General features: G+C 41.0%; 4 protein-coding genes across 7 annotated transcripts in view; 3 read left to right on the top strand and 1 right to left on the bottom strand.

The window, feature by feature from the left end:
* Nucleotides 1–5,560: 5,560 nt before the first annotated feature.
* LOC6580887 (protein Cep89 homolog) lies at nucleotides 5,561–7,479 on the top strand. Its single transcript, XM_002006648.4, has 2 exons — nucleotides 5,561–6,116; nucleotides 6,175–7,479. Exons 1-2 carry the CDS (start codon nucleotides 5,856–5,858, stop codon nucleotides 7,390–7,392), a joined length of 1,479 nt encoding a protein of 492 aa, XP_002006684.1. The 5' UTR covers nucleotides 5,561–5,855; the 3' UTR covers nucleotides 7,393–7,479.
* Nucleotides 7,441–11,350, bottom strand: LOC6580886 (importin-11). Its single transcript, XM_002006647.4, has 3 exons — nucleotides 9,070–11,350; nucleotides 8,519–8,707; nucleotides 7,441–8,449 (listed from the first exon to the last, which is right to left on the bottom strand). Exons 1-3 carry the CDS (start codon nucleotides 11,146–11,148, stop codon nucleotides 7,550–7,552), a joined length of 3,168 nt encoding a protein of 1,055 aa, XP_002006683.1. The 5' UTR covers nucleotides 11,149–11,350; the 3' UTR covers nucleotides 7,441–7,549.
* A 521-nt stretch (nucleotides 11,351–11,871) lies between these two features.
* On the top strand, nucleotides 11,872–15,129 carry LOC6580885 (mannose-1-phosphate guanyltransferase alpha). Its single transcript, XM_002006646.4, has 4 exons — nucleotides 11,872–12,247; nucleotides 13,098–13,800; nucleotides 14,394–14,658; nucleotides 14,728–15,129. Exons 1-4 carry the CDS (start codon nucleotides 12,000–12,002, stop codon nucleotides 14,826–14,828), a joined length of 1,317 nt encoding a protein of 438 aa, XP_002006682.1. The 5' UTR covers nucleotides 11,872–11,999; the 3' UTR covers nucleotides 14,829–15,129.
* Nucleotides 15,130–15,818: 689 nt separating this feature from the next.
* The window catches only part of LOC6580884 (RNA-binding protein fusilli), a 29,756-nt gene continuing 17,880 nt past the window's right edge, over nucleotides 15,819–27,694 (top strand). For 3 of the 4 annotated variants that reach the window (XM_015164471.3, XM_032730686.2, XM_002006645.4), the window contains exons 1-2: nucleotides 17,521–17,678; nucleotides 23,172–23,541. In XM_015164471.3, coding sequence (XP_015019957.1) covers nucleotides 23,413–23,541 — 129 coding nt within the window. In that variant the 5' untranslated portion in view covers nucleotides 17,521–17,678; nucleotides 23,172–23,412. Of the gene's footprint in view, nucleotides 16,068–17,520; nucleotides 17,679–23,171; nucleotides 23,542–27,694 lie in introns of those variants that run through there. The other variant, XM_015164470.3, reaches the window with a different exon arrangement.

The following is a 27,694-nucleotide window of genomic DNA, read 5'->3' as shown; positions in this document are numbered from 1 at the left end:
TGCACACTTGTTGAGCATTAGGAGGGCCGGCGCAGCACTAGGGCGAAGCGCAGGGGCAGATGAGTAAGAACACCAATAACCGTTACAGCAACAGCTAGAGGAAAATGAAAAACAGCGCAACAAAAGTGACAAAGAAATTGAAATTCTGTCAGTCTACTGGAGGGGGGCCACAGTCGTTGAGTGGAGCTGGTTTGTGGGCTGCAGTAATCGGTTCTTTTAATACCCTGTAAAACTACAATTTTATGTTCTTTTGCTCTCTTGTACATGTGTTTTGTAGTATTAATATATATAGATTTCCAATATTGTTTTCTACACAATAATGCGTTTAATTGCATAATACATGGTATAGCACAGCGCTTTGCTATATAAATAGTAAGTAAAATGTAATAATTGAGGGAAATCGGTGTATGTTTGCATTGACCGCAAATAAAATATTGAACTTGCAACAGGGTATCTCATAGTCAATGATCAAAACCATAAATATAAAAAACTGCACAAATGTTTTTATTTTCATAATATACATATCTAAAGCGAAATATATGCAAATATAACTGATAAAACTAAAGCTTTGCACCGAATTGACAGAGGCAGAGGGTATCTTTGGGCCCAGTTGAAGAGGAGATTTGAGGAATGTTGACAAGCCCAAATTAAAAAGCTGAGTAAGTGCATATGTATTAAATATTCGGCGTTAAATTGAAATACATGGTATAAATCAGTCTTGGCACTTAAAAGATTTTTCGTCTGCTGTCTGGTGTCTGTCTGTCTGTCTGTCTGTGTCCCTTCTGGCAGCTGAATCTGCTGGTGGGTGAAGAGCAGGCAATGACAAAACTTCGTTATCAGACACAGACACACACCTACACCCACATCCACACAGTCGCACCGCAGGCCCAACTGTAATGCAGTCGGCTCACGAGCTGACAAAAATGTTCAGCCAAATGCATACGAGACTCCCGGATGGCTGCAATCTTTTTGGCCTTCAACAGACGCGAATGAAGGGCAAATAGCCTGGAGCGGCAAAAGGTGCAGACAAGTTGCCCTTCCAATCGGAAAAAGCCTATTGGCGACTGCAGCAAGCTGTCAGCCGACAGACAGAATGGCAAAAAAGCACGCCCTATCTTAAATATCTCATTCAAAGGGCTCTATCAGCCACACACACGCATACACACACACACTCACTGACATACGCACGCATGCAACACTGTTGCACGCTGGAAACGAGGCGCATGTCCCACAACCAATTTGTGCGATTTTATACCCTGTACGCAGTCAAAGTAACGCCGAATGGGGTATACATAATAATAGTTTCTTTAAATTTCAATGAAAATATCAAAAAGGATGAAAATATATATTAATGATATGGATGCAGTGTTAATCGATAAATAATGTCAGAGCTTGATCCAAAATTGATAGATTTTAACAAATTTATTTAAGAAATATAAATATGTATCGATTAATGCACAAATGGTAAACATTAATATACTTAATTAATTAATATACTTAATTAATTGAATAGATGTAATAATCGATAATAATCTGTTGTGACTCATATATATTAAATTTATTTGAGAGCCGATTATTATCGAATATCGATTATTATTATTAATAATATATCATTTTCAACACACACATCTGTTTACTATTTACTACTTTCTTTTACTGTCTCTATATTTTCTCTGATTATCACACGCGATAAATATCGAAAGTCCACTGAATGCCAACACCTCTTTCAGTACATCCAGGCCACATATGCATATTGCACACCCACTCTAGGGTAGCTCACTAGTCGTTTGATCTCATTTGGCGCAATATGATTCGTTTCGTTTCGGCTTTGTTGGTTTTTCGGTTTGCGCTGATGTTTGCTTTGCGCCACGACAGGTGGCGCTTGGTTGGGCGTTAATAACTATAAACTGTTTGTCTAGCGTGTGTGTGTGGGCGTGTGCGTGTGGTTGTGGCTGCCTTTCAGTGCGCGACTGTGTTTGTGTGTGTGTCTGTGCGGACTGGACATTTGCGCTTCAATTATGCAAATTTTCCGTGAATTTTTCAATAGGCGCCGCGGACTGGAGACTTGGGCATTGTACTATCAAGTGCGTTGAATGACATAATATATACATATAGACAAGTCAATGGGTGTGTGTGTGCGTGTGTTTTCTGATTTAATTTTCCAGCGTACTGCATTCTGAGCGGATTTGAATACCCTATAAACCGTTAACAAGTACTTGAAAAGTAGGGATTAGGGCCAAGATTTTAAAACAGAATTAATGGTAATTCAGTACTATACAATTATTAGCATATATGTATATGTATAGCGATATTTGTATGTGATATATGTAATATATCAATCAGTCCAGCTGCTTATTCACCAGACATTCCTTTCATAAATCAATTTGGAACTCGAGTTGATTATATAAAATTTGTTGCCTACTTTTTAGGATTAACAAAATGTAGGTCTGAAACAGAATAGAAACCGTCGCTCCCAAAACACCTGCATCACATCATAAATATTTCTTGGGCATGTGTATGATAATCTACTATATAAGAATATCAAATATATATATAATATTGATATTTTTCCAATTCGCAAAAATTACTCAAACAGCTATTCCTTCGCTTCCTTGTGTCATAGAGGGCATCTAGCTAGTCAGTCACTTGTAACCCTCTGATTTCGACCTGTTTCTATGAATTCCGCTTAATGAGTATAGCGCGAGAGGACGGTTCCATTTGCATAACGAGCGAGTTTCCATGTCATTCTTTTTTACAATTAATAAATTTCAGAACTTAATGCTGGATTATGCATTTTATAAATCGAGTGCCAATGGGAAAAGCCTTTCAATTAATGTTCATCGATGCAAAAAAGTAAAATATTCACCAAGTAAATATCTTATGACAGATATCTGTTTATTTAAAACTCCCGTTGCAAACCAAATGTGAAGTCCCTTGTCTGCCGTTGTCAGTTGGCATTGAAAATCTTGGCGACAGCCGAAGTCAAGACTTTCAGCAATAAAGCGGATTGAGTAATCATTATACAATTGGGTTTATTTTGTATAAAAGTATTATAGAAGCCGGCTGGAATTGTACAACGACTTGAAACCAAATTCAATTAATCGAATTGAACAATGTAGGCTTCATTTCTAAAAATTTAAGATTAGATTAGATTAAGATTAATATTAAGCTTAAAGAAAGTGGAATTGTTATCCAATAGCTCTTAGCATATCCACAACTCAAATTTCCATTTGGCAATTCCATTGTTTATTGATATATAATTATTACTGTTCCAATTAATATTATTAGTATATAAATTAGAAAACAATCATTTACTAGTCTGAGCTCATATCTGATTATCTGCTTAATTAATGTTGTTATTCACTTAAGATCAGGACACCCTTTCTTATTATATTTTGTTTTAAAAATTTTAAACTATATTCATATTGTTTATTTAGTCTAAATGTTAAGATATCTAATCTTAACATTTAAACTAGCTTGATCGTGTTGTAGAGGCTTTTGGGCGAAACCTTGCAAGGTGTAGAGGATTATTGCAATATTGAACTGAAAATCGAATGAAGCCATTTGGTAAGGGAAAATTCACTTGGGTCTTTTGTGCTTTCTTCTGCGACAGAGGCTCTTGGCAAGTATGCTTGGCTGGGAATGCAGTTAGTTATATTTGTTTGCGGTTGATTATTTGTTTATTATTACTAGTATTGCGTGGGTACAACTCAGCACAGTTGCTAAGGTTGAGCAAGTTTTCTTGTGCTGTGCGTTTTTATTTAAGTAACATTTTAATGCATTCTATAAATTTATATTCAATATCTCCAAATTAAAGCAGTAAAGTTTTTCTTATAAGTCTTTTAGTTTTAATTAATAGTATGTTAAAAATTCTTGAACAATAAAATTTTCTCTTTGAATAATTTGAAAACTTTATTTGTATGTTTAAGTTTAATTTTAATTCAACTATTGGATATTTTTAAGTGACAAATATTCCAAAAATATTTGTCGTATTATCTAAACTGCAAATTTATATTAAAATGCAAATTTAATCATACTACAATCAATATTTCACAATATTTTTGGTATACATTCTCTCTCTCAAATTAGTTGGGAGACGGAGGCGTGGCTAATTTGAGCAGTCGAGTATCATCATCTTTAAATTCCTTAATATTTTTTTCAAAATAATTAATGATTACTATAGGAAGTCTGAAGCGCTTACTAGTAATTCCGTATCTAATACGTCGTATACTCTCTATGATGCGATATAATCAAAATCCTCTCATTCTACAAAAAACTTTAACTAACTAACTGAATAAATTTTAGTTGTATTCCTTATTTTCATTGAATTAGTAACTATATATTCAGTACAATATGTTATCATTTAGTTAGATTAATTTGTCTATTTTAACATTTTACATATTTAAATTAACTAAAAGACTTTCATATGTTCCGCCTTAAATCCTACAAATTCTTCAACATTTTTCATATTTTGTTGAATTTTTCAGCTATGATTTGAAATGCTCATGCACATTTGAAATGCGAATTAGGATATGAGCAGATGATTGATTGTTTCAAGTGGAAAGGACTTGTTGCCTGGCATTTGGCATTTGGCCAGGTCGAATTAGGCCACATGGCCCGTAACTGTTTTGCCCCCAGATGCAAAGGAAAATAAAGGCGCCACTTGCGAACAGCAATCAGCCAAATGCATAAAATGCACATGAAATTCATAAAAAGGGAAATGGAGGGCAAAGACCAGATGGGGAGCGAACGCAACCCTTAAGCGCAGCCAGGCCAGGGCTGCCCTCTGCCACGTGCCACCTGCACATTTATTGAGCACGGTGCCTCGAGGAGGTTGTCCGCCAGGACATTAGTTTTATGCGCTGATCAAGGACCTAGTCGCACCCACAAGAAAGTGAAATTCAAGTCAGACCAAACCAAGCGAAGGGTAGCTGCAACCAACCCCCACACCCCAACGCACACAACACAACCTCCGAGAGTGAAAGACGAGCCAAAGAGCACGCGAGAGCTTTTCGCTCTCTTCGTTTTGCTCGGCTACTCTTCAGTTTCCATGGGAAAGCGCACACATAGGCGGCTCGTTTCATAGGGGTAGCTACCCCTAAGCAGCCGGCTATTTGAAATAACTATGTATTCATTGAAATATGCCTAGAGATAATAAATCCATCCACATAGACAACTTTACAATTTTATTTTTCATTAAAGAACTTTAAGACCTTTGCATAAAGCATTGACAACAATTTGGATGTTACTTAAGAATTACTTTGAAATTATATTAGCTGAAAATTCTAGATTGTGAATTTTAAAGAAAACATATTTGAAGAAATTAATAAAAGACAAGGAAATTTAATCTAATGTCTACAAATATTAATATATATGTATAATGCATTCTATTCGACGTATATTGTGAATAACATCAGTCTTTTACTCAGGGAATTTAACAATTATAATTTATATAGAAAATTTTAAAAAGTAGGCATTTTTTTTATTATTTATTAGAAATAAAATTTTTTTAATTATTTAATTTTATATATGTGATTTATAAATTTTTATTATTATTATTTTTTTTAAGGAATTTATCTTTGCTTGAAGCTTGTCCAGTCGGAGTGGATAGTTAATATTAGTCGACTATTTCATTGCAATAAACCTGCGAAAGCCACCCTCAATTCTTGATTAATTTAATTTTTACGCTTAAGCTTGCCTACTTACCCCACTGTGCAGCATAACAGGGTCAAACATAGTCGCCGCTGCCATGACAACTACGAGTCCTTTTTTTGGATTAGTTTTTTGTTTACGCCAAACAGTGCAGTCAGAGCAAAAGTTGTCAATAGAAGGGAGCACAAGCTAGAGACGTGAGCATGGCCAGAAGAGGCGTTCCAATCACAGATCTGGATCAGAGCGAACAGGAGCCAGAGCAGGAACAGGAGAAGGCGCAGGAGCCGGCGCACTTGAGGCCAGCGACACAGCCAAAAAGGCAGCGCAAAGTTTTGCAAACGCTAACAGGAAACTTCAGTCGCAGATCGCGCAGCGTCGAGGTGGAGCACCGTCACCCGGCCGATGTGAGCGGCGGCAGTGCCAAGAAGAAGCAGCAGAGCCAGGAGCGCACGCTGCATGGATTGGTGAGTGAAAAGCAGCCGAAGAAGTCCAAGTAATTAAACCTTGCCATATGCTTTGCAGTTGCAGGCCAAGGAGCAGCAACTGGAGCAGTTGCTCCAGCGTCTGTCCACGCTGCACAAGTACAACGAGCAGTTCGCCAGGGAGAACGAGCGGCTGCGCGACCAGACCGAGCAGCTGGAGCAGCGTCTGGCCGAGGCAGAGCAGCGCGTGGCCAGCTGCGAGCGCTGCCAGCAGCTGCAGCAGCAGCAGAGCCAGCTGCTCCTGCAGAACCAGGAGCTGAGCAACGATGTGGACATGCTGAAGACCTTGGTCTTTCGACTGAATGTACAAATCGAATGCTATCAGGATCAGCGACGCACGGCGCAGCCGGAGGACGCGCCTCTGGCCAGCGCAGCCAACAGCTGCTCCCTGCCGCCATTCTCCGCCCAGCTGGGCAGGCACACCTTGGCGCCCTTGCTGCAGGCCTATGACGAGTCCTTGCGCGACAAGGATGCGCTGCTCAACCAATACGCCGCCGACTTTGAGCTGTTCTCGAACGAGCTGAAGCGTGCGCTGGAGGAGAACACCAAGCTGCTGCAGGCGCAGGAGCAGCTGCGTCGCGACGTGGGCGGCTGGCAAGAGGAGCGAGTGCGTCTGCAGGCGCAGCTGAGCGTGTGCCGCAGCAAGGCCGAAACACAGACACGCAAAACGGATCTGGTCAAGGAGAAGCTGGTGGAGGTGATGCACTTCTACGAGCAGCGCAATCAGACGCTGCTCCTGGACATGAATCATCTGCAGGATGCCTATGCGCGCTGCAAAGCGGAGCTCGTTTCCCTGAAAAGTCCAGCCTCAGCTTCAGCGCCCGCTGCGCCTCCGCCTGTGGATACAAATGCTGCGGAGCTGCAGCAATGCAAGGCGCTGCTGGAGCAGCTCAAGCAGGAGCACGCCAAGGAGCGCGCCGCCCTCGAGGCAGAGAAGCAGGCGAGCAGCACGCGCATTGCCTCGCTCCAACGCAGCTGCGAGAAGGCGAAGCATGCCAGGGATCGGCTGAAGGCTCGCCTACGCATGACACTCCAGTGGGCACAGAAACTGGAGGCTGGGCAGGCGGAGCTGCGCGAGACCTATGATGCAGTGCAGCAGCTGTCGACGTTGCTGAAGCACAAGGAGTCGCAGCTGCGGGGCATGCAGCTGCGCAACAGCGAGGAGCTGGACAAGCTGCGGCACAAGCTCCAGCAGAAGGACGAGACCATTCGGAACCTGCTGCGCAGCAAGATGGAACGGCGACCCGCCGTGGACTAGCCGCAGTCGGAAGCCGGCAGCTGCAGCTGAAGCTAACAGAACACCGAGTTTAACAATTAAAAATATATAATTTCAATACAAAATACATTAATAACTTAAAGACTGTTGATTTGAAAGCTTTCGAAGCACAGATGTGAACGAGGACCTGATTGCAGCATCAGTCGAGCGTGGTGCGGTTGTTGGAATCGGGGACCAACGCTTCGCAATCGTCGCCGCCGCTGCCGTTGCCGCCGCCGGCACAGACGACGCACGCCTTGGGCACCGTCTGTTCTATGTACATGTTAATCTTCTCGAGCACCTCGGGGCAGACGGCGTGCATCAGCTGCTCGTAGCGGGCGGGGCCCAGCTGGGACTGCAACTGTTGCAGCTGCCATTTGAGGTATTCGGTTAGGGGTATCTTGTAAACGGGATCCTTGAGCACCAGCTGGCGATGCCTGTCGTCGTGGTAGGTCTTTGAATGGAAGTCATCGTACAGCTGCGGCTGGAACTCCTCCAGCTCGTGCTCGTCGTGAATGACCAGAGAATCGTAGAATCTCGGCGTTGCCTTGTCGGCGGCCTCATCTGCGGCCGCATATTGCTTGTCCATCACCTCGCCGAGCGTCTCCTCCACCAGCTGCAGGATGTGCGGCAATCGCGCCAGCAGCAGCTCGTTGCTTCCGAAAATCGAAGCGAACGCCAGGCAGAAGAGCTTTCTCTTCTCGGCATGCGTGTCGGCCACGAGCGGAAACATCTCTATCCACACATCCAGGATGCGCGCCAGGGCATCCGTCTGCGGCAGCTCCTGCACCACAGACATGAACACCGCCTGGTCAATGAGCAGGGTGCGCGCCAACAGAGTCAAGTACCAGCTCATGGTCATCGGGTATTCCTGCTTGAGGCACACCTGCTGGAAGATAAAGGGCAGGGCGGGTCGCACCAGCCGCAGGCCCATCGCGGCATCCGTCTTCAGGCAAGTCTCAAAGATGCGCAACATGGCGATGATGCCCTCCGTCCGTATATCCTCAAAGGAGCGCACGCAATACGCCACAAAGCCCTCGCCGTAGCGACTCAGATATGCCTGCAAAGGAAGCGCATATTAATGGCGATACTCTATGGACACTCGATATGGACTATATATTGATTTTACATGCGCATCGAGCAGTATGTAGGCGTGGATCAGCTGCAGCACTGTGCGCAGATTCTCCGAGGACATCTCAATGATGGGCAACAGATGATCGCACAGCCCCAGCAGCTCAGGCGTCAGCGCCGTCGAGTTGCCAATCACCGCCAGCCACAGCATGATGCCATCCTCTATCAGGTAGACGTGAGAACGTTGCTAAGCGGGAGAGCGAGAGAAGAGACGGCCATGGATTAGTCATGTAAATTAAATGCTATTAAAAGTAGCACAAAACTTATTTATAATAATAAATAATTAAACATAAGAATTAGAATAAATAAATAAAAATATGAAAGAATAAACAAATAAATGGATTGAATGGATTAATTTAATTATTAATGTTATTACTTTTTTAAAGAATCTATATAAAAAGTTAGTGAACCGGTTCACTATCAGTTCAGTTCATTTAAGAACTGTCAAATTGTAAACTTCAGTTTGACAGCTTGAATTGAATGCAATTAAATTTATTAGAGAGTTCGGATTAGGAGCAGGGACTGGAGAGTTTAGGCAAAAATGTTTACCTGCAAGTCGGTGCTCAGCTCGATGACGCTGTAGAGGAAGGGCTTCATGCTCTCGGGGACGTCGCGTATGGTTCGCACGAGCTGCTCCAGGGTGCCGATGATGGCGCACCGGAGCATATTGTACTCGTGCTCCTCGCTCTCGCGCCAGAGCAGCGGCAAGTAGGCAATGAATTGCAGGGCCTGCGGCTCGATGAACTCGCTCATCTTCTCAACGAGCAGGGTCATCGTGCCCAGGACGACGATCTTCGTGTCGCAGGCGCCCGCCTCGCGCAGCAGAAGGAACAGCGCTTCGAACAAGGCGGCGAAGTATGGATGAAAGGCTTCGGGCATAAATTCAAAGTCATCGATCAGCAGATTCAGGGTGCGGGCGGCGGCCAGGCGTATTGGCATGTCCTCCTCCGGTCGCAGCAGATGAAGACACGCCTCGTAGGCCAGCGGGCGCAGCTCGCGTGGCAGCTGGACGCCCACCCAATTGCCCACCAGCCAAATGATGCGGCGGCGCAGGATGCGGAAATTCGAGGCCTCGATGCGCAGCTCGGCGAGCAGCTGCGAGGTCAGCCACGAGCCAAAGTCCAGTTTATTGAAGAAGTGAAACGAAGCCTGGCCGACTGCGTTGTAGATCGCGTCCTTCAGCAGGATGGCCTTCAGCTCGGAGTCCTGCGTCAGCTGCAGCTGCTGAGCGCGGCGCACGAACTTGAGGACCTCGTTGATCATGACATTCGAGTGTTGGGTGAAGCAGGTGAAGTACAGGGATTCGACGCAGGGACGCAGCTCGTATTTCCAGGCGTCGCCGCCGCCGTCATCCTGGCCATAGCTCTCCGGGTCCTGCTGCCACTCGGCCAGCTCCTCGGGAGTCAGCAGGAAATAGTGCGTGACGATTTTCTCGCACAAGTACGTGACACGCTCCACGCTGAAGAATTTGCTCTGCGTCTGGGACGCGGTCGCCAGCAGCTCGTCCTCCAGGGAGTTCGCCGTCTGGTCCTGGGCAATGCTATAGTTGCCGCTCATCATGATGCCCTTGAGCAGATTGATGGCCTGAATGACGAAGTGGCTGAAGTTGATCCGTTCGCCCGCATCGAAGATCAGGGCGGTGCCCTCGTGGAACACATAGTGGAAGCTGAACTCCAGTGCCACGGGCACAAACCGAGCAAAGGACAACGAGTGCCGATCCATGAACTCATTCAGGGTCTTCATCATCTTCAGGATGAAACGCTCCAGGTCATTGATCAGCTGCTCGTTTCCCGATGCACGCAATCGCAGCTCGTAGCGCAGCTCCAGGCACTGGCGCAGTCGCTCGAACAGCTGCTCTATGAAGTTCATGTGGTCGCTGGACTTGTAGGGCTTGCTGCCGCAGCCGTAGATGAGCAGCTTCCTCAGCGTTCGCATCGCTATGTGGGCACGCTGCAGACAACTGTGTGCCGCCGGATCTGTCTTCTGCAGCTGCAGGAAGCGCGTGGTCAACGTCGCCCAAATGTTCCAGGCCATGTAGCTGAAGATTTGCGCCGACAGCTCCTCGAAGGCTCGCTTCTCGGCCATGAGGCGACGCGATGCCAGCGCCTTGATCACATAATGGAGCACGAGCAGGGTTCGCTGCTGCTGCACGGGCGACTCGCTGCACGCCTGCAACTGCTTCATCAGCGTAGGCATAAGCTCAGGCCAGCAGTCCATGCGGGCGATTTTGCTGAGCAGAACCGCCACCTGCAGCGCCACTTGGGGCACGTCCTCAGCGTCGTAGTGCTGCAGCAGGATCTCACGTATTTGCTGCTTCTGCTCCGGGGCCAGTTCCTGGCGGGAATTGTGACGCCAATAGCGCTCGATGCCATTTTTCAGATAAACGGCCGCCATCCAACGGATTTTCACCGAGTCGCTAAGCGTTGCAGCTGCAGCCGCTGCAGAGGTGGCAGCAGCCGCTGCGTCGCTGTCACCTTGCAGCTTCATGCTGAGGCGTGCCAGTATGGGAAAGAAGCCCGGCTGCTGCTCCCATTCGCTGAGCTGCGCCTCAGCCTTTTGCACAATTTCATGATTGGGATTGGCGGCACCCTGTAAGGCGGCTGCAACAAACTGCTCCGCAGTGGCCATGGCACACTCGCAAACACACACACGCACACCGAGAGAACAGTGGACAGTGGACAGACGAGTTGGGAGCCACCAAAAGTCGGCGTACGAACTTGTCTGATACTGGTTTGCAGCAAACTTCGTGAAAATTATTGATGAAAAATTACATCGCCATTCCGGCTGATGCGCTATTCAATTAGTGATGTTCAATCAAACATATCGATTGTCAACGATGAATTGTGCGTGAGTGTGAGCAATGTAATGAGTGCGAGAGCAGCGTACTAGATTTGGGAGATAATGCATTGGACATGCAAATTATATGTATATTTTTAAAGAGATTTGTAAACAAAATTGAATCAATAAAATTGTAAAAGAAGAAATTTAAGAAGAAAAATAAGTTGGCAATGATAACATCTATTTATTACATCGTATCATATATATCTTGATTCTGTTATCCATTGCATCTATTCCCCTAGCAACCAAGAAGATGCACTTTACTTAAATGACTCATGTATTGCCTATATTTACTCTAGCAAAAACATAAATATTATTACGGTCCACAAATTTTATGATACACAACATATGTACCTCTCATACATATCAGTAATAAACATATGCATACCTCTTTGAGAACTTAGCGCCGTAACAGCATACCCTATACGATTCTTTACAGCATGAATTGTAACTATCGCCATTTTGCCGATGTAGTTGGCAACGCGGCGCACACAACAGCTGACTGTGCGCTGGCAACGCGATATCGATAGTTTATATATTGGCAACGTAAACAGAATTTGATATCAGTTAAATTAATAGATAAGAGAATTATATGCACAAAAAAATTTAGTCATTTGCTGCTCAATTGCTTAACCTAAAACATGCTGAAGGCAATTATATTGATTGGCGGCCCCCAAAAGGGCACTCGCTTCCGCCCGCTGTCGCTGGATACACCAAAGCCGCTTTTCCCAGTAGCCGGACGCCCTCTGATTGCTCATCACATCGAAGCCTGTGTCCAGGTAAAGGAACTGCGCGAGATCCTCATCATTGGCTTCTACCCGCAGACTCAGATGGAAGGCTTTGTCAGCGACATGCAGGCGCTTTACAGCAGCAGCAGTATAAACATCAGGTGAGCCTCATCTTCATATACCCTGTCGACTTTAGTAGATGTGTAAATATGGGGTATATTGATTTTGAAGAGCGGTATGTTATAAGCACATATGTACATGTTTTTAGAAAAAGAAGCAGCATTGTAGATAGTTCTACATATACCCTGTTATATTTGTATGTGTTAGGTATGAAGTATGAATGATTTAAGCTAGCGTTTTTTTTACGAAGATTACTTTTATTATATTTATAAATTATATAGAGACAAATATCAGTACATAGCCTGCGTAGCATGCGTTTAACAATAGATTAAGTTAAAATATTTATTATATTGATTTGTTTATTGTGAAAATATCAGAATTCAAATGACTTAAAATATTGACTGTGACAATCGATTATCGATTATCAGCACATTTGTATCGATAAATATCAAACCCCAGCCTATATTAGTTTGAATGTGACGGAATGTCATTAGCTGTTGGAAGAACTTAATTTAACATCTTAAATTTAAATTTTACACAGTATTTTTGTTTCCGTATCACAATCTTGTTTCGATAAATATCAATTGAAATTAGATTATGATCTTAATTTTTATATCCACAGTTTGCTTGTTAAGCTTTAGCCACATTTATAGAATTTGCATAGAATCTTAGAAATGAAACCCCTCCATAAAATGCTTAAGCTAGGGTATTTATAGCATTAGATAAGCACTTGATTGATGGTACATAAACTATTTCCATTGAAATTCTAGAAAGCAGAAACAATCATAATGTAATGATATCTAGTGCCCATATATAGGGTATCTACGTAGCCCATACCCTGCTCTTAGCATACTGTGAAAGCTGACGTGTTCTGTCTTTGCCTTCTTTTAGGTATCTACAGGAGTTTACCTCGTTGGGCACGGCTGGCGGCATGTATCACTTCCGCGATCAGATACGGGCAGGCAATCCGCGCGCGTTCTTCGTGCTCAACGGCGACGTCTGTGCGGACTTTCCGCTGCAGGAGCTGTACAGCTTCCATATGGAGAGGCCGGCGAGCGCTTTGGTGACGATCATGAGCACGGAGGCGACGCGCCAGCAATCGCTCCACTACGGCTGCCTCGTCTTCGATCGTGCAAGTGGTGCCGTGTCGCATTATGTGGAGAAGCCCAGCTCCTATGTCTCCACGTATATCAATTGCGGCGTCTATGTCTGCTCGATGGACATCTTTACGAAGCTCGCGCAGATCTTCCATGCGAAGTGCGAGGAGTACAGCTGCATCAGCTACAGCAACGGCAATGGCAACGGCAACGGCAAGGATCATGGCCACATCAAGTGGGAGCAAGAGGTGCTCACTCCACTGGCTGGCACCGACATGCTCTTCGCCATGCCGGTGCCCAATTGGTGGTCTCAGATGAAGACCGCCGGCTCGGCCATCTATGCCAATCGGCACTACCTCGATCTCTATAAGCGCACCCATCCCGAACGTCTCGCCAATGTGGGCAACAAGCGAGGCGAGGGCGATGGCAATCTGATTTGTACCGTCTATCCGGATGTCTATGTCCACCCGAGTGCTACGGTCCATCACTCGGCTGTGGTGAGTATACTCTAAATATGTTGTACAGTAAGAGGTAGATATATATGAGAACTATACCCTGTATAGGCATAACGGTGAGCTCCAATTATCGGTACGGTATATAGGTACGGGAATCATTTCCCATTGTCTATGATAAATTCCAAATGTAGATCGATATATCTAGATACTCTGTACGCATTGTAAACTGATACACGTAAATAATGCGGGATCTATTGAGCAACTTAATCGATAGCTAATACCATTTAAATGCAATTGAGAATCATGTTTGTTTATAGAACGGGTTTTATCGGTGTTTTCTTAGCTTTCCAATGCACACTTCAATCCTATAACATTATAAATTTTATATGATATTTCTAATATCAATCAATTTTACTTTTTGTTATACAATTTGAAGTTAACACAAATAATGTTTATGGTAGTCGTAAATATAGGTAATGCAAGCTATCATTGCATTATCGATGACTTATAGATGTTTGATTATTGTGCTTACACAAAGATAAAAGCTAATGTTTGAATGGCTATTTCTAATGGTCATGCGCATTCGCCTTAAGCTCTCGCAATTGTTCCAGCTCTAATTCTCCATTTTCTTTTAGCTCGGGCCCAATGTGGCCATAGGTCCTGGAGTTACGATTGGGCCTGGCGTGCGCATACGCGAATCCATTGTGCTGGAGCAGGCCCAGATCAAGGATCACACCCTCATCCTCCACTCGATTGTGGGGCGTGGCTGCACCATTGGCGCCTGGACTCGAGTCGAGGGCACGCCCAGCGATCCGGATCCAAATAAGCCATTTGCCAAAATGGAGAACCCGCCGTTGTTCAACAATGAAGGCAAACTGAATCCATCGATAACTATATTGGGTTTGTTTTCCGAACTAAATAAAATCTTCAGATACAGTTAACACTTAAAATTTCTTCTCTGCTCCACAGGCTGCTTTGTGCAAATACCCGCCGAGAAGATCCTGCTTAATAGCATTGTCCTGCCGCACAAGGAGCTCAGTCGAAGCTTTAAGAACGAAATTATTTTGTGAAAATCTTGTTGGATGCCTTTACTGTCTTGTTTCTTATTTATTTATATATGCAATACCTATTATATATTATACATTTTATTAGTACGCTAATCGATCTTGGTGTTGTGCAATAATCCTTAAAACAAAACTTCGTATTTGCCATTTCATTAATTGTTTTATACGTTTCGCAACTATTTTACGGTGTTGACACTTGTTTTAGCCAGTGCTGCATACTAATTTAATAAAATAGTTGTATATTCTACAAACTGTGAGGAACTTCATTTAATTATTATTACATCTTGTAGAGATTAATTACATTAAAGACACGTTTGCATGCATAAAATAATTGTTTGTACGAGCTGATTTAAAATTGAAAAATAATTCGAATACGATATTCGATATCCAATTAGATTATACGCAACGTGAAATAATGATAGCACCTATTAAAGTTACAGTAAGAATTTCAAGAGTACACCATTCATTCTCAAAGTATTGAGTTTATTAAAAGAATATAAGTTCATATATACATATATGCATACCTTTCCCATAGAACTACGATCATTAAATTTGTCAATGCAATTATTTTGGTATTTAATATCTATATTAAACTCATTAATTTTCTTTATTTTTATTTTTTATTTTTATAAAATATTTAATTAAAAAAATATATATATATATATACAAAATTTATATTCTTTCTCTTTTCCTATTTTTATTTTTATTATCTATTATAATTTAAATTTTTGCTCGCGCAGTATGACGTTGTAGTTACGATATTCACGCGATATGCGATAATGCGATCACGGTATTCCAGCCATTGATCGTTCACATTTATGTCATGCAGCAGCAACTCGTTTTAGCATTGCATGACATGCACTCGCGGCCAGGTAGGCAGCCCACTCAAAAGAAATCACACTTATTATGCGCTCTCTCGATCTCTTCCTCTCTCTCTATTTCTACCTTTTGACTCTCTCGTCCATTGCCTTTCGACCAAAACGCGTTTACGTTCCGCGCTTTTGTCAGTTTGTAGCCGTCGCTTGTTGCTGTTAGAAGGCAAGAGAGAGATACGAAAAAAGAGAGTTGAGCGCATTCCATATCCAAAAACGTTAATATTCGATAAGCAAATACTTTCGATAGTTGTTTCCAATATGTAATTAACAAATGTTAAATTGTGAAAATAAGCAAACGCACGCAAATGCGAATATTACGAAAAATGGCTGGACTGGAATTGGAATTTTACCGCTTGAAAAACACAAACAGGTACGTGGGCAGTTCTGTTGGTAATTGAGCAAGCTAAAGAAGAAGAAGAACCAGCAGCAACAGCAACACATACGCACACACACACACATACGCTACACTGCTGCACAGGTGTGTACGCGCGGGGGCTGCGCGAGTGGCTTCTCGCAGGTAACTTCCAGAGCGCAACAGTGAGAGAGCGTAAGCAAAGAGAGAGGGAGAGATGTCATGGCTGAGCGAACGTAACTGTCTTTACTTGATTGCGTGTGTGTGAGTGTTTGACGTTGTGTGCGCAGCGTGGGAAAACTGCAATAAGCATAAGAGAGGGACGGGCGATCCCTGCTTTAGCTGTTTCTAACTACGCCACTGCCTATTGTGAGTGTAGTGTGTGTGTGCATGTGTGTGTCGCGTAACTGTTGTTGCTGCTCGAATTTGAGTTGTTTTTTCTTTTGATCTGCATTCATTCATTGATTCAATGGCAGCTTTGTTATTGCTTTTAAGTTTGCATACCGCAAGGCTGATGCGGCGTTGCCAACCACCAGCGGGGACAGCCCATTGGCAAATCTAGTCAGCTTGTCTATATAAATGAGTTTTATTGTTGTTGTGCGTTTGCGTGTTGGAATCTTGTTTGGTATCAGCCACCAGCTAAGTGGCCCATACACCTGAGCTATGCCATCGACATGCTCTCTCTCTCTCTCTTTATCTCTCTCTCACTGTGTATGTCTTTCGCTCGCTCACTGTTTATTACTGCTCTCCACAAAGGTTTACACACACGTATACATGCACACCTGCAGCAAGCGCAGCTCACTTACCTTCGTGGCTGCTTGTGGCCCACGAAGTTGATCAGTCGCTGTTTTAACCTGGAGACAGACGGACGCGGCCGTCGCAAAAGCAGCAAGAGAAAAGACAACTTAATACACTCACACACGCAATCGAGCACTCACTCACACTCGTAAAGCTTTTAGTCCAAAACTAGAAAGAAAACAAAATCAACAGTTAAAAAAATATATAAAGACACACAAAGTGGTAGAAGAAGCAGCCAGAGCAAAGAAGGCGAAAAAGTGACTTGTTTTTTGTTTGCATGTATTGCGCAGACGTCGACGTTGACGTTGACGCTGGCGTCAGCGTCGCTGCCCGTTTTGTACGTGTTGGTATTAAGATCGGCGGCGTCGTGTGTGGAAAGGCAAAACGGACAACGCACACACACACACAAATACAAAAACACACAAGCAAACTAACTGCTAGTCAGTGTGACTAGCAAAAGAAGCAGGCGAAGTACACAGAAGAAGGGCTTACATACATGCATACGTACATACATACATACATGTACATGCATGCGTACATACAAATACACACCAATACATATGTGCATGTGTGCTTACGTACAAAATTGTTTGTCTGCATGTGTGTGAAAAAGAAAGTGCAATAATAATAAAAAAAATCAAAAAAGAGTGGTGAAAAGCATACAACAACAATGAAAACAACCAGTGCAATGTAAAGCAAGAAAAGAAGAAGAAAACCAAATAAATAAAGTTAAAAAAAAACTAAATTCATGTAAAAGGATCAACCTGTTGCTCAAGCCAACGAATAACTGTGCACAAAAGCTTTAAGCGCTGGCATTTCCCATTGGCTGCTGTAAGTTGTAAACTATTTGACAAATTTGTGACACACATACTTACATACGTATGCCTATCGACATACATACATGTATACATCTATGTATGTGTGTGGCCAGTGTGAATGAACGAGCGAATGAGCAACAACAACAACAACAGCAACAAAAAGTAAAAGAAGCAGCAGCAGAGAGCAGCTCAAGACACGGTATACGTTAAAAGCAGATGCGCAAACATAACAAAGTGAAAACATATTTACAGTTACACAGACAAGAAATATTAAAAGAGCGCAGCGTTGCTGCTGCTCAAACGTTACAAAGCTTCCAAAGTAAACTGCTGCTGCGCTTTGAGAGAATTGTTGTTGCTGTTGGTTTTGCTTCTGCTTCTGCTTCTGCTCCTGCTTTGAGCTCTTGTGCATTTTTGTGTTTTAACTCTTTGACATGCGCGCATGCACACAAACATACACACACACACACACACAGACGTAGACAGAATCACAACAACGGCAACCGCAACAATTGCTGTTGCACTTGTTGCTGCTGCGAGCGTAATGCAGAGAGAAAGAGAGAGAGCGAAAGAGATAGAGAGAGCGAGATAGATAGATAGGGACGGTGCAGAATAACTTTGGCAATTGGCATTTCGCTCGCATGCAATTTTGTACGCAATCATAAGTTTCCTGTTGGCAAAAAACACTAAGAGATAACGGCACACGCCAATTGCAATTCCAAATCAAATTCCATTGCCCCTTCCAGTCATTTTGACTGGAACAATGCGAACTCTTGCGTAATTCATGTCATTAATAAATCAAAATGAGTGCAACAAAATTGTAATCTTGCCACGAACAAATGGCAAATACCCTATAAATCCACTAAAAATATAAAAAGCCTTATATCTTTTACAAAAAACATTTCATATTTTAAGATGATTGTTGATAATATTCAGAAGAGGCTTGGAAGGTGAAAGCTTTTTAAAGCTTTTCGTATTGTTAGAAAACATTTTGGATTAATAGATTAATGATTAAAATACATATGTACATAGATATCAGAAGTATGAAAAATAATCGAAAATATATATTATTTTTCACTTATTCAATTCTAATGGCTAGAAATTTATGTAAATTTTATCTATCTACTGTAGTACTATATTTTATTATTTTGCTTTCATTCTATAAGTTTCTGAAAATTGTTGCCAAACACTTGCCCAACTACAATATACCACATATCTGTAGGTAATTCATATTTCATACTGGGTATCGGTCTGACTGGTTTACCAACTTATTAATTGCATTGCCTGGCTTTTGCTATTGTCGCTGCAGTTATTTATCACTAATTTATACCAACGATATAATTTAGTATTCATTGTCTTTTCGAAATAACCGTAACATTGCTGTTCAATTCTGTTGTTTCTCTTTAATGAAGATTTCGTTGTCGTTGTATCTGTGTTTGTTGCTTTCTTCCCGTTCTAATTAGTCCCCATCTCAAGCAGCAACCCGTTATCCATTAATGAGCTACTCGACGGAAAATAAGATTTATTGTCTAGTTTTTTTATACCCTGAACCCATTGAAAATGGGAAATCAGGGTATAATGGTTTTGTGAAAAGTATGTAACAGGCAGAAGGAATCATCGCAGACCCCATAAAGTATATATATTCTTGATCAGGACGACGAGCTGAGTCGATATAGCCCTGTCCGTCTGTCCGTCCGTCCGTCCGTCCGTCCCTCCGTCCGTCCGTCCGTCCGTCCGTCCGTCCGTCCGTCCGTCCGTCCGTATGAGCAAAAGGATCTCAGAAGATATAAGAGCTAGAGAGCTGAAATTTGGCATGCATACTCGTGTATACCATAGGCAGTACGAGTTTGCTTTATTTTTTCGATAACTCATCCGATAACTTTTTTATCGAGAATAATCGAAAAATCGACTTGGTTTTTTCAGCCTAGTTTGAGCACTTTCAAGCCTGGAGACTTCAAACTTGCGTTGTATATAGAGTTAATGGACACAAAGATTTTGTAATTTACAGATTTTGGATACCACGCCCCCTTCGCCCCCAATTTATAAAAAACGCATTTCAAGTACTAGAGACTTGTGCTTTGGAATGTACACACATTTTAACCATATGATTACGCTCTGAAAGTTTCATAAAGATTGTATGTCTACAAAAGAAATTATTCAACATATAAATTGTCATAATATTGCACATTGCAGCGCAGCCCAAGCGCAGTCGCTGCTTACTGCGCAGTTAGCAGAGCGCGTGCCTATAAGTGCATGTGTATGTATGTAAAAGAAGTGCAGAATGATTAGAATATCAGCTTGGAGGGTTCAGGGTATCTCCTAGTCGAGCAGTCTCGACTGGAGCCTTCTTACTTGTTTTCTTTCGTTTTTTGTTTGTCACGGCGCGACGCATCGTCACCTCGAAAATAAAAAAAATAAAAAAAAACGCATTTCCACACATTCCAGTGAAAACTTCGCAACTGGACCTAGGCCTTGGCTCTCGGTCAGGCCTCAGTGAGTCTTCAAGTGTGAAACGAAAGGGAAATTCATCCACAGCAACGAAAAACAACAGGTTTATGAAGTGTTACGATACATAAACCTAATTAAATTCATTGGCATAATGTTTGTTGTTAAAGCTCTGTCAATTATTTTTACATCAAAAACAAATCAAGTTATCAACTCTAATGTGGCTCATAAATATTTACTACGATTCCTTCGATAAACAAGCAATTTATGGAGCCATAAATTGAAGCTGAAAAACAATAGAACAAACTGTTGCAAATGTTTCGAGTGCCGCTTAAACAAATTTGCTTTAGATAAAAGTGAGCTTAAAGTCTATTCAATCGGTTACTTATTGAGTGGGAAATGGCACGCAACTGTTACGAGCCCGAAAGGTGCTCGAGCAGTACTGATACTAGCTATTAACGTAATCGTTGAAGTTGGCGGAGATCGATAAAAACTTTCGCAATACAATGTTCTCATAAAATTATTAATTGTAGTAATTTTCAATTTAAAAATGTTAAATATGGAATCTTAATAAGGAAATGTTAACAGGAAAATCTTACATTTTTTCTGTGAAAAAGCGAATAAGAATAAGAAAGTAGAATAACAATTAAGAATAGAGAAGAAACAAGAATATTTGATTTTTTTTATAGCGGATTTTTTTTTATATAGTCAGTCACTATTTCTTGCTGATCGAAGTTTAAATCAAAAGAGAAAATTATGTTTAGAGATAACAGACGATTACTGAAAGGAATACCAGAGAGTTGTACGACAATTAATTTACATATGTTTTTGAATGATATATAAACACAGAATCGTAGCATGCGTTAAGTAATAAACTTAATATAACTGGCTATGCTTATCATAACTGGTTATGGAGTGCCTCAGCTGTTATCCTAAACAGAGAGGCGAGAGAATTTAAGCATTTGTACAGCTAATGATTATATTAGCGAAACCTTTACAATCAATAAATAAATTAGAGCATTAGAAAGCTATTTCCGCATTGCCATAGGCCATAGATCAGAGTGTCTTTAATTTTAATTTAATATAATTTGGAATGCAGTAGAATCAAGAATTTTCTTGCCTGGGAATAGTAAAATTCACACACTCTACGTACTCGGCTACATAACGGAAAAAAACGAAGCAGATACCGATGGATATAAGCATATATAAATGAAGAGAAAGAGAGAGGCAATGGGAAAGCCCAGCATAAATTGCAATCGTCTTCGAAGAGCACGCACACAAAATACTCATTAACAAAAAAAAAAAAAAAAAAAAAAAAAAAACACATTGACCATTTCCCCAGCACACGAAGCGGAAACTTGCAGCAAAAAAGACAAAAGGCTTTTGCTCGTGTTTAAGTTTTTATTATATATTTTAAATATGAAAAAAGTTATTAAATGAAAGACGCAGAAACATGCATAAAACAAAACGAAAAATATTAAAAAATTAAGAAAAAATGTATAAGAAAAACAGTTCAGAGTTAAGAAACTGTCGCTAACTGTGTTTTAAATCGGTTTTGCTTGTCTTAATTACAAAAGCTTGGACGTTGTTGTGAATACCCTGCAGGCATTTACCAAATGGGTAGGATGGTTTCATATATAAAATGCGCAACAGGAGGCAGTAGTTGGCGTGGCTAAAACTCGAGTCGTTCTGTCTGAATGCTGCAATGTGATGTGATGATTGCATCAATATATGATTTTGGATTTGTATGAATGCTCATAAAGAAGTAGGCAATATTACAGTTAACCAGAGAATAAGAGTCAGGGTATCTGCTGGCTGGGCTTCTCTAATTAGAGTGCTCTTTCATGCCTTTTTCGCCCCTTTTTTTCTTTCTCATTTTAATTACAACAAAAAATCATCATAAACGCGATTGCAAAAGCTTGTGCTCTGAGTCTTTGAGTGCGCCTGTGCACCTCGATTAACCCACGACCTTTGGTTAAGCGTGTGCTTTGAATGCCTGAACATCAACAGTCTTTCAGTCAGTCAGTCAGTCAGTCAGTCAATCAGTCGAGCTCTGCTTGATGCTGCTGTGTGTTTGCTGTTTTTCATTAAAAGTAAAACTTTTCACATTAAAAATGCCCATAAAATTGCACTTTAATTTTTGCTGTTGGTGTTTTTGTTTTTTTTTTGTTTTTGTTGGTTGCCGCCAGCGTTTCCACATTCGCCTTTTGCTCGACTTTGTCCAAACCACTTGTCGCAGCTCCAAGCTCTAGCCGGACTGGCTGCTTGGCAACCAACCGAATGGAGCACAAAATTAAATTTCAAATCGTTGCGCAGGTTAATAATTTCAATTTGACCTCTTTGCTCATGCTCTTTGCGACAGTTTTTAGTGACTTCGTGTGTCAGACGTCGTTTCAGTCGTTTGATGCCTCACTGAAAATTGGCAACGTTGCGCACAGTGCTTGGCTTATATAAATATCTTCGTAAACATTTAAAGAGCCTCTAGATAATAGAGTCTGAAAACAGGCAACAATGCTTAGCAAATTTGAGTGTTTCCATAAACACTTCATTTTGTATGAACTGAATATTGGCAACATCGTTTAGGCTCATCGTTGCAGTTAAGCATATCTGAGGTGGATCTTAAATTTGGCAACGTCGCTCTGATAAATATCGCCTCAGCTTCAGCCGAAAACTGGCAACAGTGCTAGGCTTACGCAAATGTCATCCGCATTCGATATGGCACTTTACTTGAAGTGTTTTTATTAGCTTAAAATTTGGCAACGTCGCACTGTCTAATTAGAAACTTGCCCTGCAAATTGGCAACGTCGCTGCAAATTTGCAAATTTCCAATTGGCAACCATTTGGATTGCATTTGCTGCCAATTCGCCTTGGTTGGCATTTTCTTTGAATTGCATACGTAATTAGCTTTTCGTTTCGCCAGCTGTCAAGGGTTCAAAATATTGTATAAGCAGCCACTCACCTCTAAACCCCATTCGCACCTGGCTCATCCATAATATTTATTTCCTTTTCCACTTCATTGTTTTTACTTTTTTATTTCATTTTATTTCATTTTTTTCTTTCGCAGCCATAACCAATGGGTATCTGAGCAGGGAATGCAGTGCCATCAGCCACACAGCGACAGCAATTGCAATTGATAGCAAATAGCGAAAATCCAACTCAAGTTCACTCTCGGAGCGAGCCACCTCACACATAGCCCTTAATTACGAGAGATCAAAGACAGAGATAATCTCAACAACAACGACATCAACAACATAAAAAGCAACGACATCAACAACAATTGCTTCAGTAGAATCAACAATAACAACATGCAGGTGCCCGAACACGTTGTCTCCCTCTACATAGCCACATGTGGCCAAAACGGACCCGGCCTTGGCTCGGATGAAAAGGAAATTATACTGATGGTCTATGTGCTGCTCGAAGTGGCAACGGGACAGGTGAGTTCACGAGTCAACACACCTGTTGACGCCATTGTCTAAGCCCTTCAGCTCTGCTCGCTCCAGCAGCGAGTGTTGTTGAAGCTCAGCTCTAAGCGCCGCCTACTGAGCGACGCCATTTTGCGGAGCGTGTGCGCTGTCGTCGCTTAATTAATGAATACCCGCACACACACACACACGTATATTTATGAACACATGCACACACATACACGCAATAATACGTTATTGTTGTATAAGCTGCACTTTCAACTGTGCGCGTTGATTATGTTACAACAACAAAGACAGCGTCAACTCGACTTTGATTCGTTTAAAAGCAACAAGTACTTAGTGAGCTCAACTGTGTATATATAGACTCGAATATACCCTGTAGAGCAAGCATGTAGAGCTGGTATTATAACAACTCTAAGCTATACTTGGAGATATATGTTATATAAAGTTGTACATCGAGATATACTCGACTGATATAATCTTCAATTGGTCTTCACCAAAGAGTCTTAAGTATGTCAAAATATCAAGCCGAAGGCGTTAGTTGCCGCTGCTCAATTTGAAGTTTGTTTTAGTTTTTTTATAGACTCTAATCTATATTAAGTAGATGCATAAATATCAAGATATGCTCTCTCGCTTATTTACTAGACTTGAGCTCAGTTCATATCATATCAGCCGTAATGAATAATTTATATTTATAATACTGAGACTATCTGAATTAGAAAGTCAATAAAACTATATTCTAAAGAAACGTTTACAGCTTAATATTAATCAGAGTTACAATTATAAATTTGCATTATAATGAGTTCCCTTGTATATCAAGAAAATTATTGAATTTTATATTTTACTAGGATCAATTCAATATGTATCTAAACATTTTCCAAGCTGGATAAACTAGAGAACATTTTCAAAAATTTTACTTAATTTGCAGTTTGTATAGTCTACTAAAAAAGAAAGTTCTAGCTCGATGTCAAATGCAAGCAAAGGCTACTCTATGCTATGGGTCTACAGGGTATTCAATTGATATGAATGTTGTGCCTGTTGATCACTGCCATTTGCTTGAGCTAGGGAACATTCCATTGGTCTTTTCAATATAATCAACGACAACTTTGAGCTGTCAGTGAGAGATGGGGCGGAGGCAAAGAGGCGTGCAGCCCCTATCCGGCGACTATATAAATATAAGTATAGCCCATAGTCAGGCCGTATTTGCATATTTTGAGTTTGCCAAGCGATTGACACTAATTGTTTAAAAATGAAAATGACTAAAGCGACGCATCGGAGTGGTGGCCATTGCGAAATCCCTACAAATATACATAGGTATATATAAAAATATATATGACTTTGTGCAACACGTGTATTTATCTTTCTAAAAGCAACCGATTCCAAGTAATACTTAAGTTTTTAGCTTAGTTTATGTATTAAGAGTCTAAATAGTTGGAGGAGGTGTGATAATAATATATCCAAATTATTATGATAAATATATACTCTAAAAACTTTCCCGTTAAACATATTGCTTAAACTTTAGGAAAATCTTGATATTTTCTCAACAATTTTCATTACATTGTCTTTTCAAGTGATTGCTTTTCATAATAGCTTTTCCATTGCATAATCACGCTCTGCAATTTTCCATTTCAGAGGCGTTTACACATTTTTCGAATCAAAGCATAAATAAACGAAAATTGGCTTTTTCATAGGATTTCGTAATCGATTGTCTGCGTTCGATATAGAGGCACATTATTTGATTTAGATTTCTCACTGGAAACTCGACAGTTTTATATTTTCATTTTATTATTTTTCCCTTGTTTTACTTTTCTTTTTTTCCGTTTATTTTGCATTTTTCATCGCTTTTATTTGCATGCAAAACAAAAAGCGAGTCTTGGGCCAGCGTCTGGTCAATAATTTCCATATACGCAATATTATTTGCAAAATGCTTGACAGCACGTTACGTAGACAAGCTCTGCAGCAGCCCCTCCCTGCAATCCTCTAGCTGTTAGGGTATAGAGTGCGCTGCGTGTTTGGCAAGAAAATGGCTCTGTATATATATATATATATGAGTATCTGAGTATGGGTCTGTGCATCACTGGCTGGGCCTGTATTTACTAGCATTTAACTGATGTTCGTCTGCCTCGCCATAGGCTTTACGTCTAGATCCGTCAGCCTGAAACTTTTGTTTTTTTACGACTTGAACACGCAATATACATTTCTGTAAGTGCATCACCATTTTTCTCTTTTTCCGATTCGGATGACATTAAGTGCTTTTTAATGGCATTGCCTCTCGAGAGATATTTTAAACGTCTCGGAATTATCTATGGATAGGGTTAGTACTCGGGTCTTTATTTATTTCGGGGTCTCATTATTAGCCACGCTTTGGCCAAATTATGATTAATTTTCTAAATGCTGCTGGTAGTAGCAGCCAGGCAAAACGAATTCAAATTTGAATTTTTAGGTATATATGTGTATAAATTTATATATACATACATTTAGACTTTCGCAAGTCGCAAGACTTTTCGGTTTACTCTTTGGCCGTTATTATGGTAATTTCTGCGGTGAGTCCCCGGCTTGGGAAGGCCAGCCACACTAAAGTTCATCAAAGTTTCATTAAAATCTGGCGCTGTGGAAATTTTTGGATGTTTTGTTTTTGCTTTTTAAATATTTATTTATATTTTTGCGATCAGAGTTCGGTAGGTCAAACGCGCTCGAATAGCTGGCTTTCGAAAGTGCTGATTTTTAAGGCTGGCAGGTGTTGGGCATGCGGTCCTAAATGGCATGGAACAGCTCAGCGCATCCCATTGTATAAGACTTGCCAAATTATAGTAAAACAGTTTTTGTTTGTTCAAATATAATATTTTGATTATTTTTTGCAAAAAAATATATGAAATTTATGCGAGCATCGGGCTAGTCGGAATTTATTGTTGTTAAGCGGATGAAAGTTACCGGGTCCTAAAAGCCGATTAAAAATAGCTGGGAATCAAAACTTTCTACGGACATGAATCTGCGCCACTCACTTGATACACGGCTATATCTCTCGGGGCTATAGTACGAAAACAGAATGTGTATATTATATATAGACATGTCTTTATGGGCTGGTCTCATTTGCCGACTTAACGCCCAGATGTCATCCATGTGATTTGTAGTCTCTTAACTACACACGAGAATTGCTGAAGTCTCTGCGCATAGCAAATCAAAAATCAAACTGGATTGTGACTCGACTAGCAGATACCTAGCTTATATGCAGCTCACTTGAAATTTCCTTATAGAACTATTTATAAATATATTATTGATATATATTTAAAGTCGAACGGGACTATGATCCAAATGCTTTTATATTCAAGTTCTATGTATTCATAGTTTTGCTATACAATTGCTCATAGCAATAGGAGTTAATAAACAGGGTTTGGAAAGAACACTGGGAAAGTCAGTAAATTTGAATTTTACTCTCTCAGTGACAACTCTCGTCACATGTAAGAATGACCCTTTTGATCGCATTTAACAAACACAGGGTATTCTAATACTAAACCGAAAACGCACTGAGCCACAACGGCGCCGTCATCAAACTGCTTTTAGCTGGCCACAGAGAGTTTTAAGCATTAGCTTTAATGGCTTATGAAATATCTGTAAACTGTATACATAGAACAGCCGCCGACCATAACCGAAATGGAATAAAATTTAAAACCCTTTCAAATTACTGCAAAAAGCATTGATTCAGTTGTTGGCCAGCTGACGCATAGCCATTGCTCAAATGTTACACAAATCCAATAATTGAGGGGCCCCCTGCTTGACTCTATGTGTCTGACATTGACATGACTATATATATTTAATATATTTCTTGATTTCTATATGCAATTAAACTGCCAAATGGAGCGCAAGTTTCACTTTTTGGGCAGAGCATATCGTTGATTAGCATTCAAATTTCATCAAAGATTATTATTAAACATATCATACATTTATGTATACATGTATGTATATTATATATAATATATATATATACATATATGCAGCTGTTAGAAATCTGACGTCGTTTTCCTTATCGCAGTGTCTACAATGCGACAAATTATAGTAATATTTGATATTTATGTAGATTAGGGCTTAGTTACTGATATATGAGTAATGTTGACCCCATAGATTACAAAGCTTTCTTATTTTACTAGGATTAATGATTGACTTTAAT

Source organism: Drosophila mojavensis, unplaced genomic scaffold, assembly GCF_018153725.1.
Source record: "Drosophila mojavensis isolate 15081-1352.22 unplaced genomic scaffold, ASM1815372v1 contig_81, whole genome shotgun sequence".
Taxonomy (NCBI): domain Eukaryota; kingdom Metazoa; phylum Arthropoda; class Insecta; order Diptera; family Drosophilidae; genus Drosophila; species Drosophila mojavensis.
The sequence above is the reverse complement of the archived record's forward strand: the minus strand, read 5'-3'. Positions and strand labels throughout refer to the sequence as shown.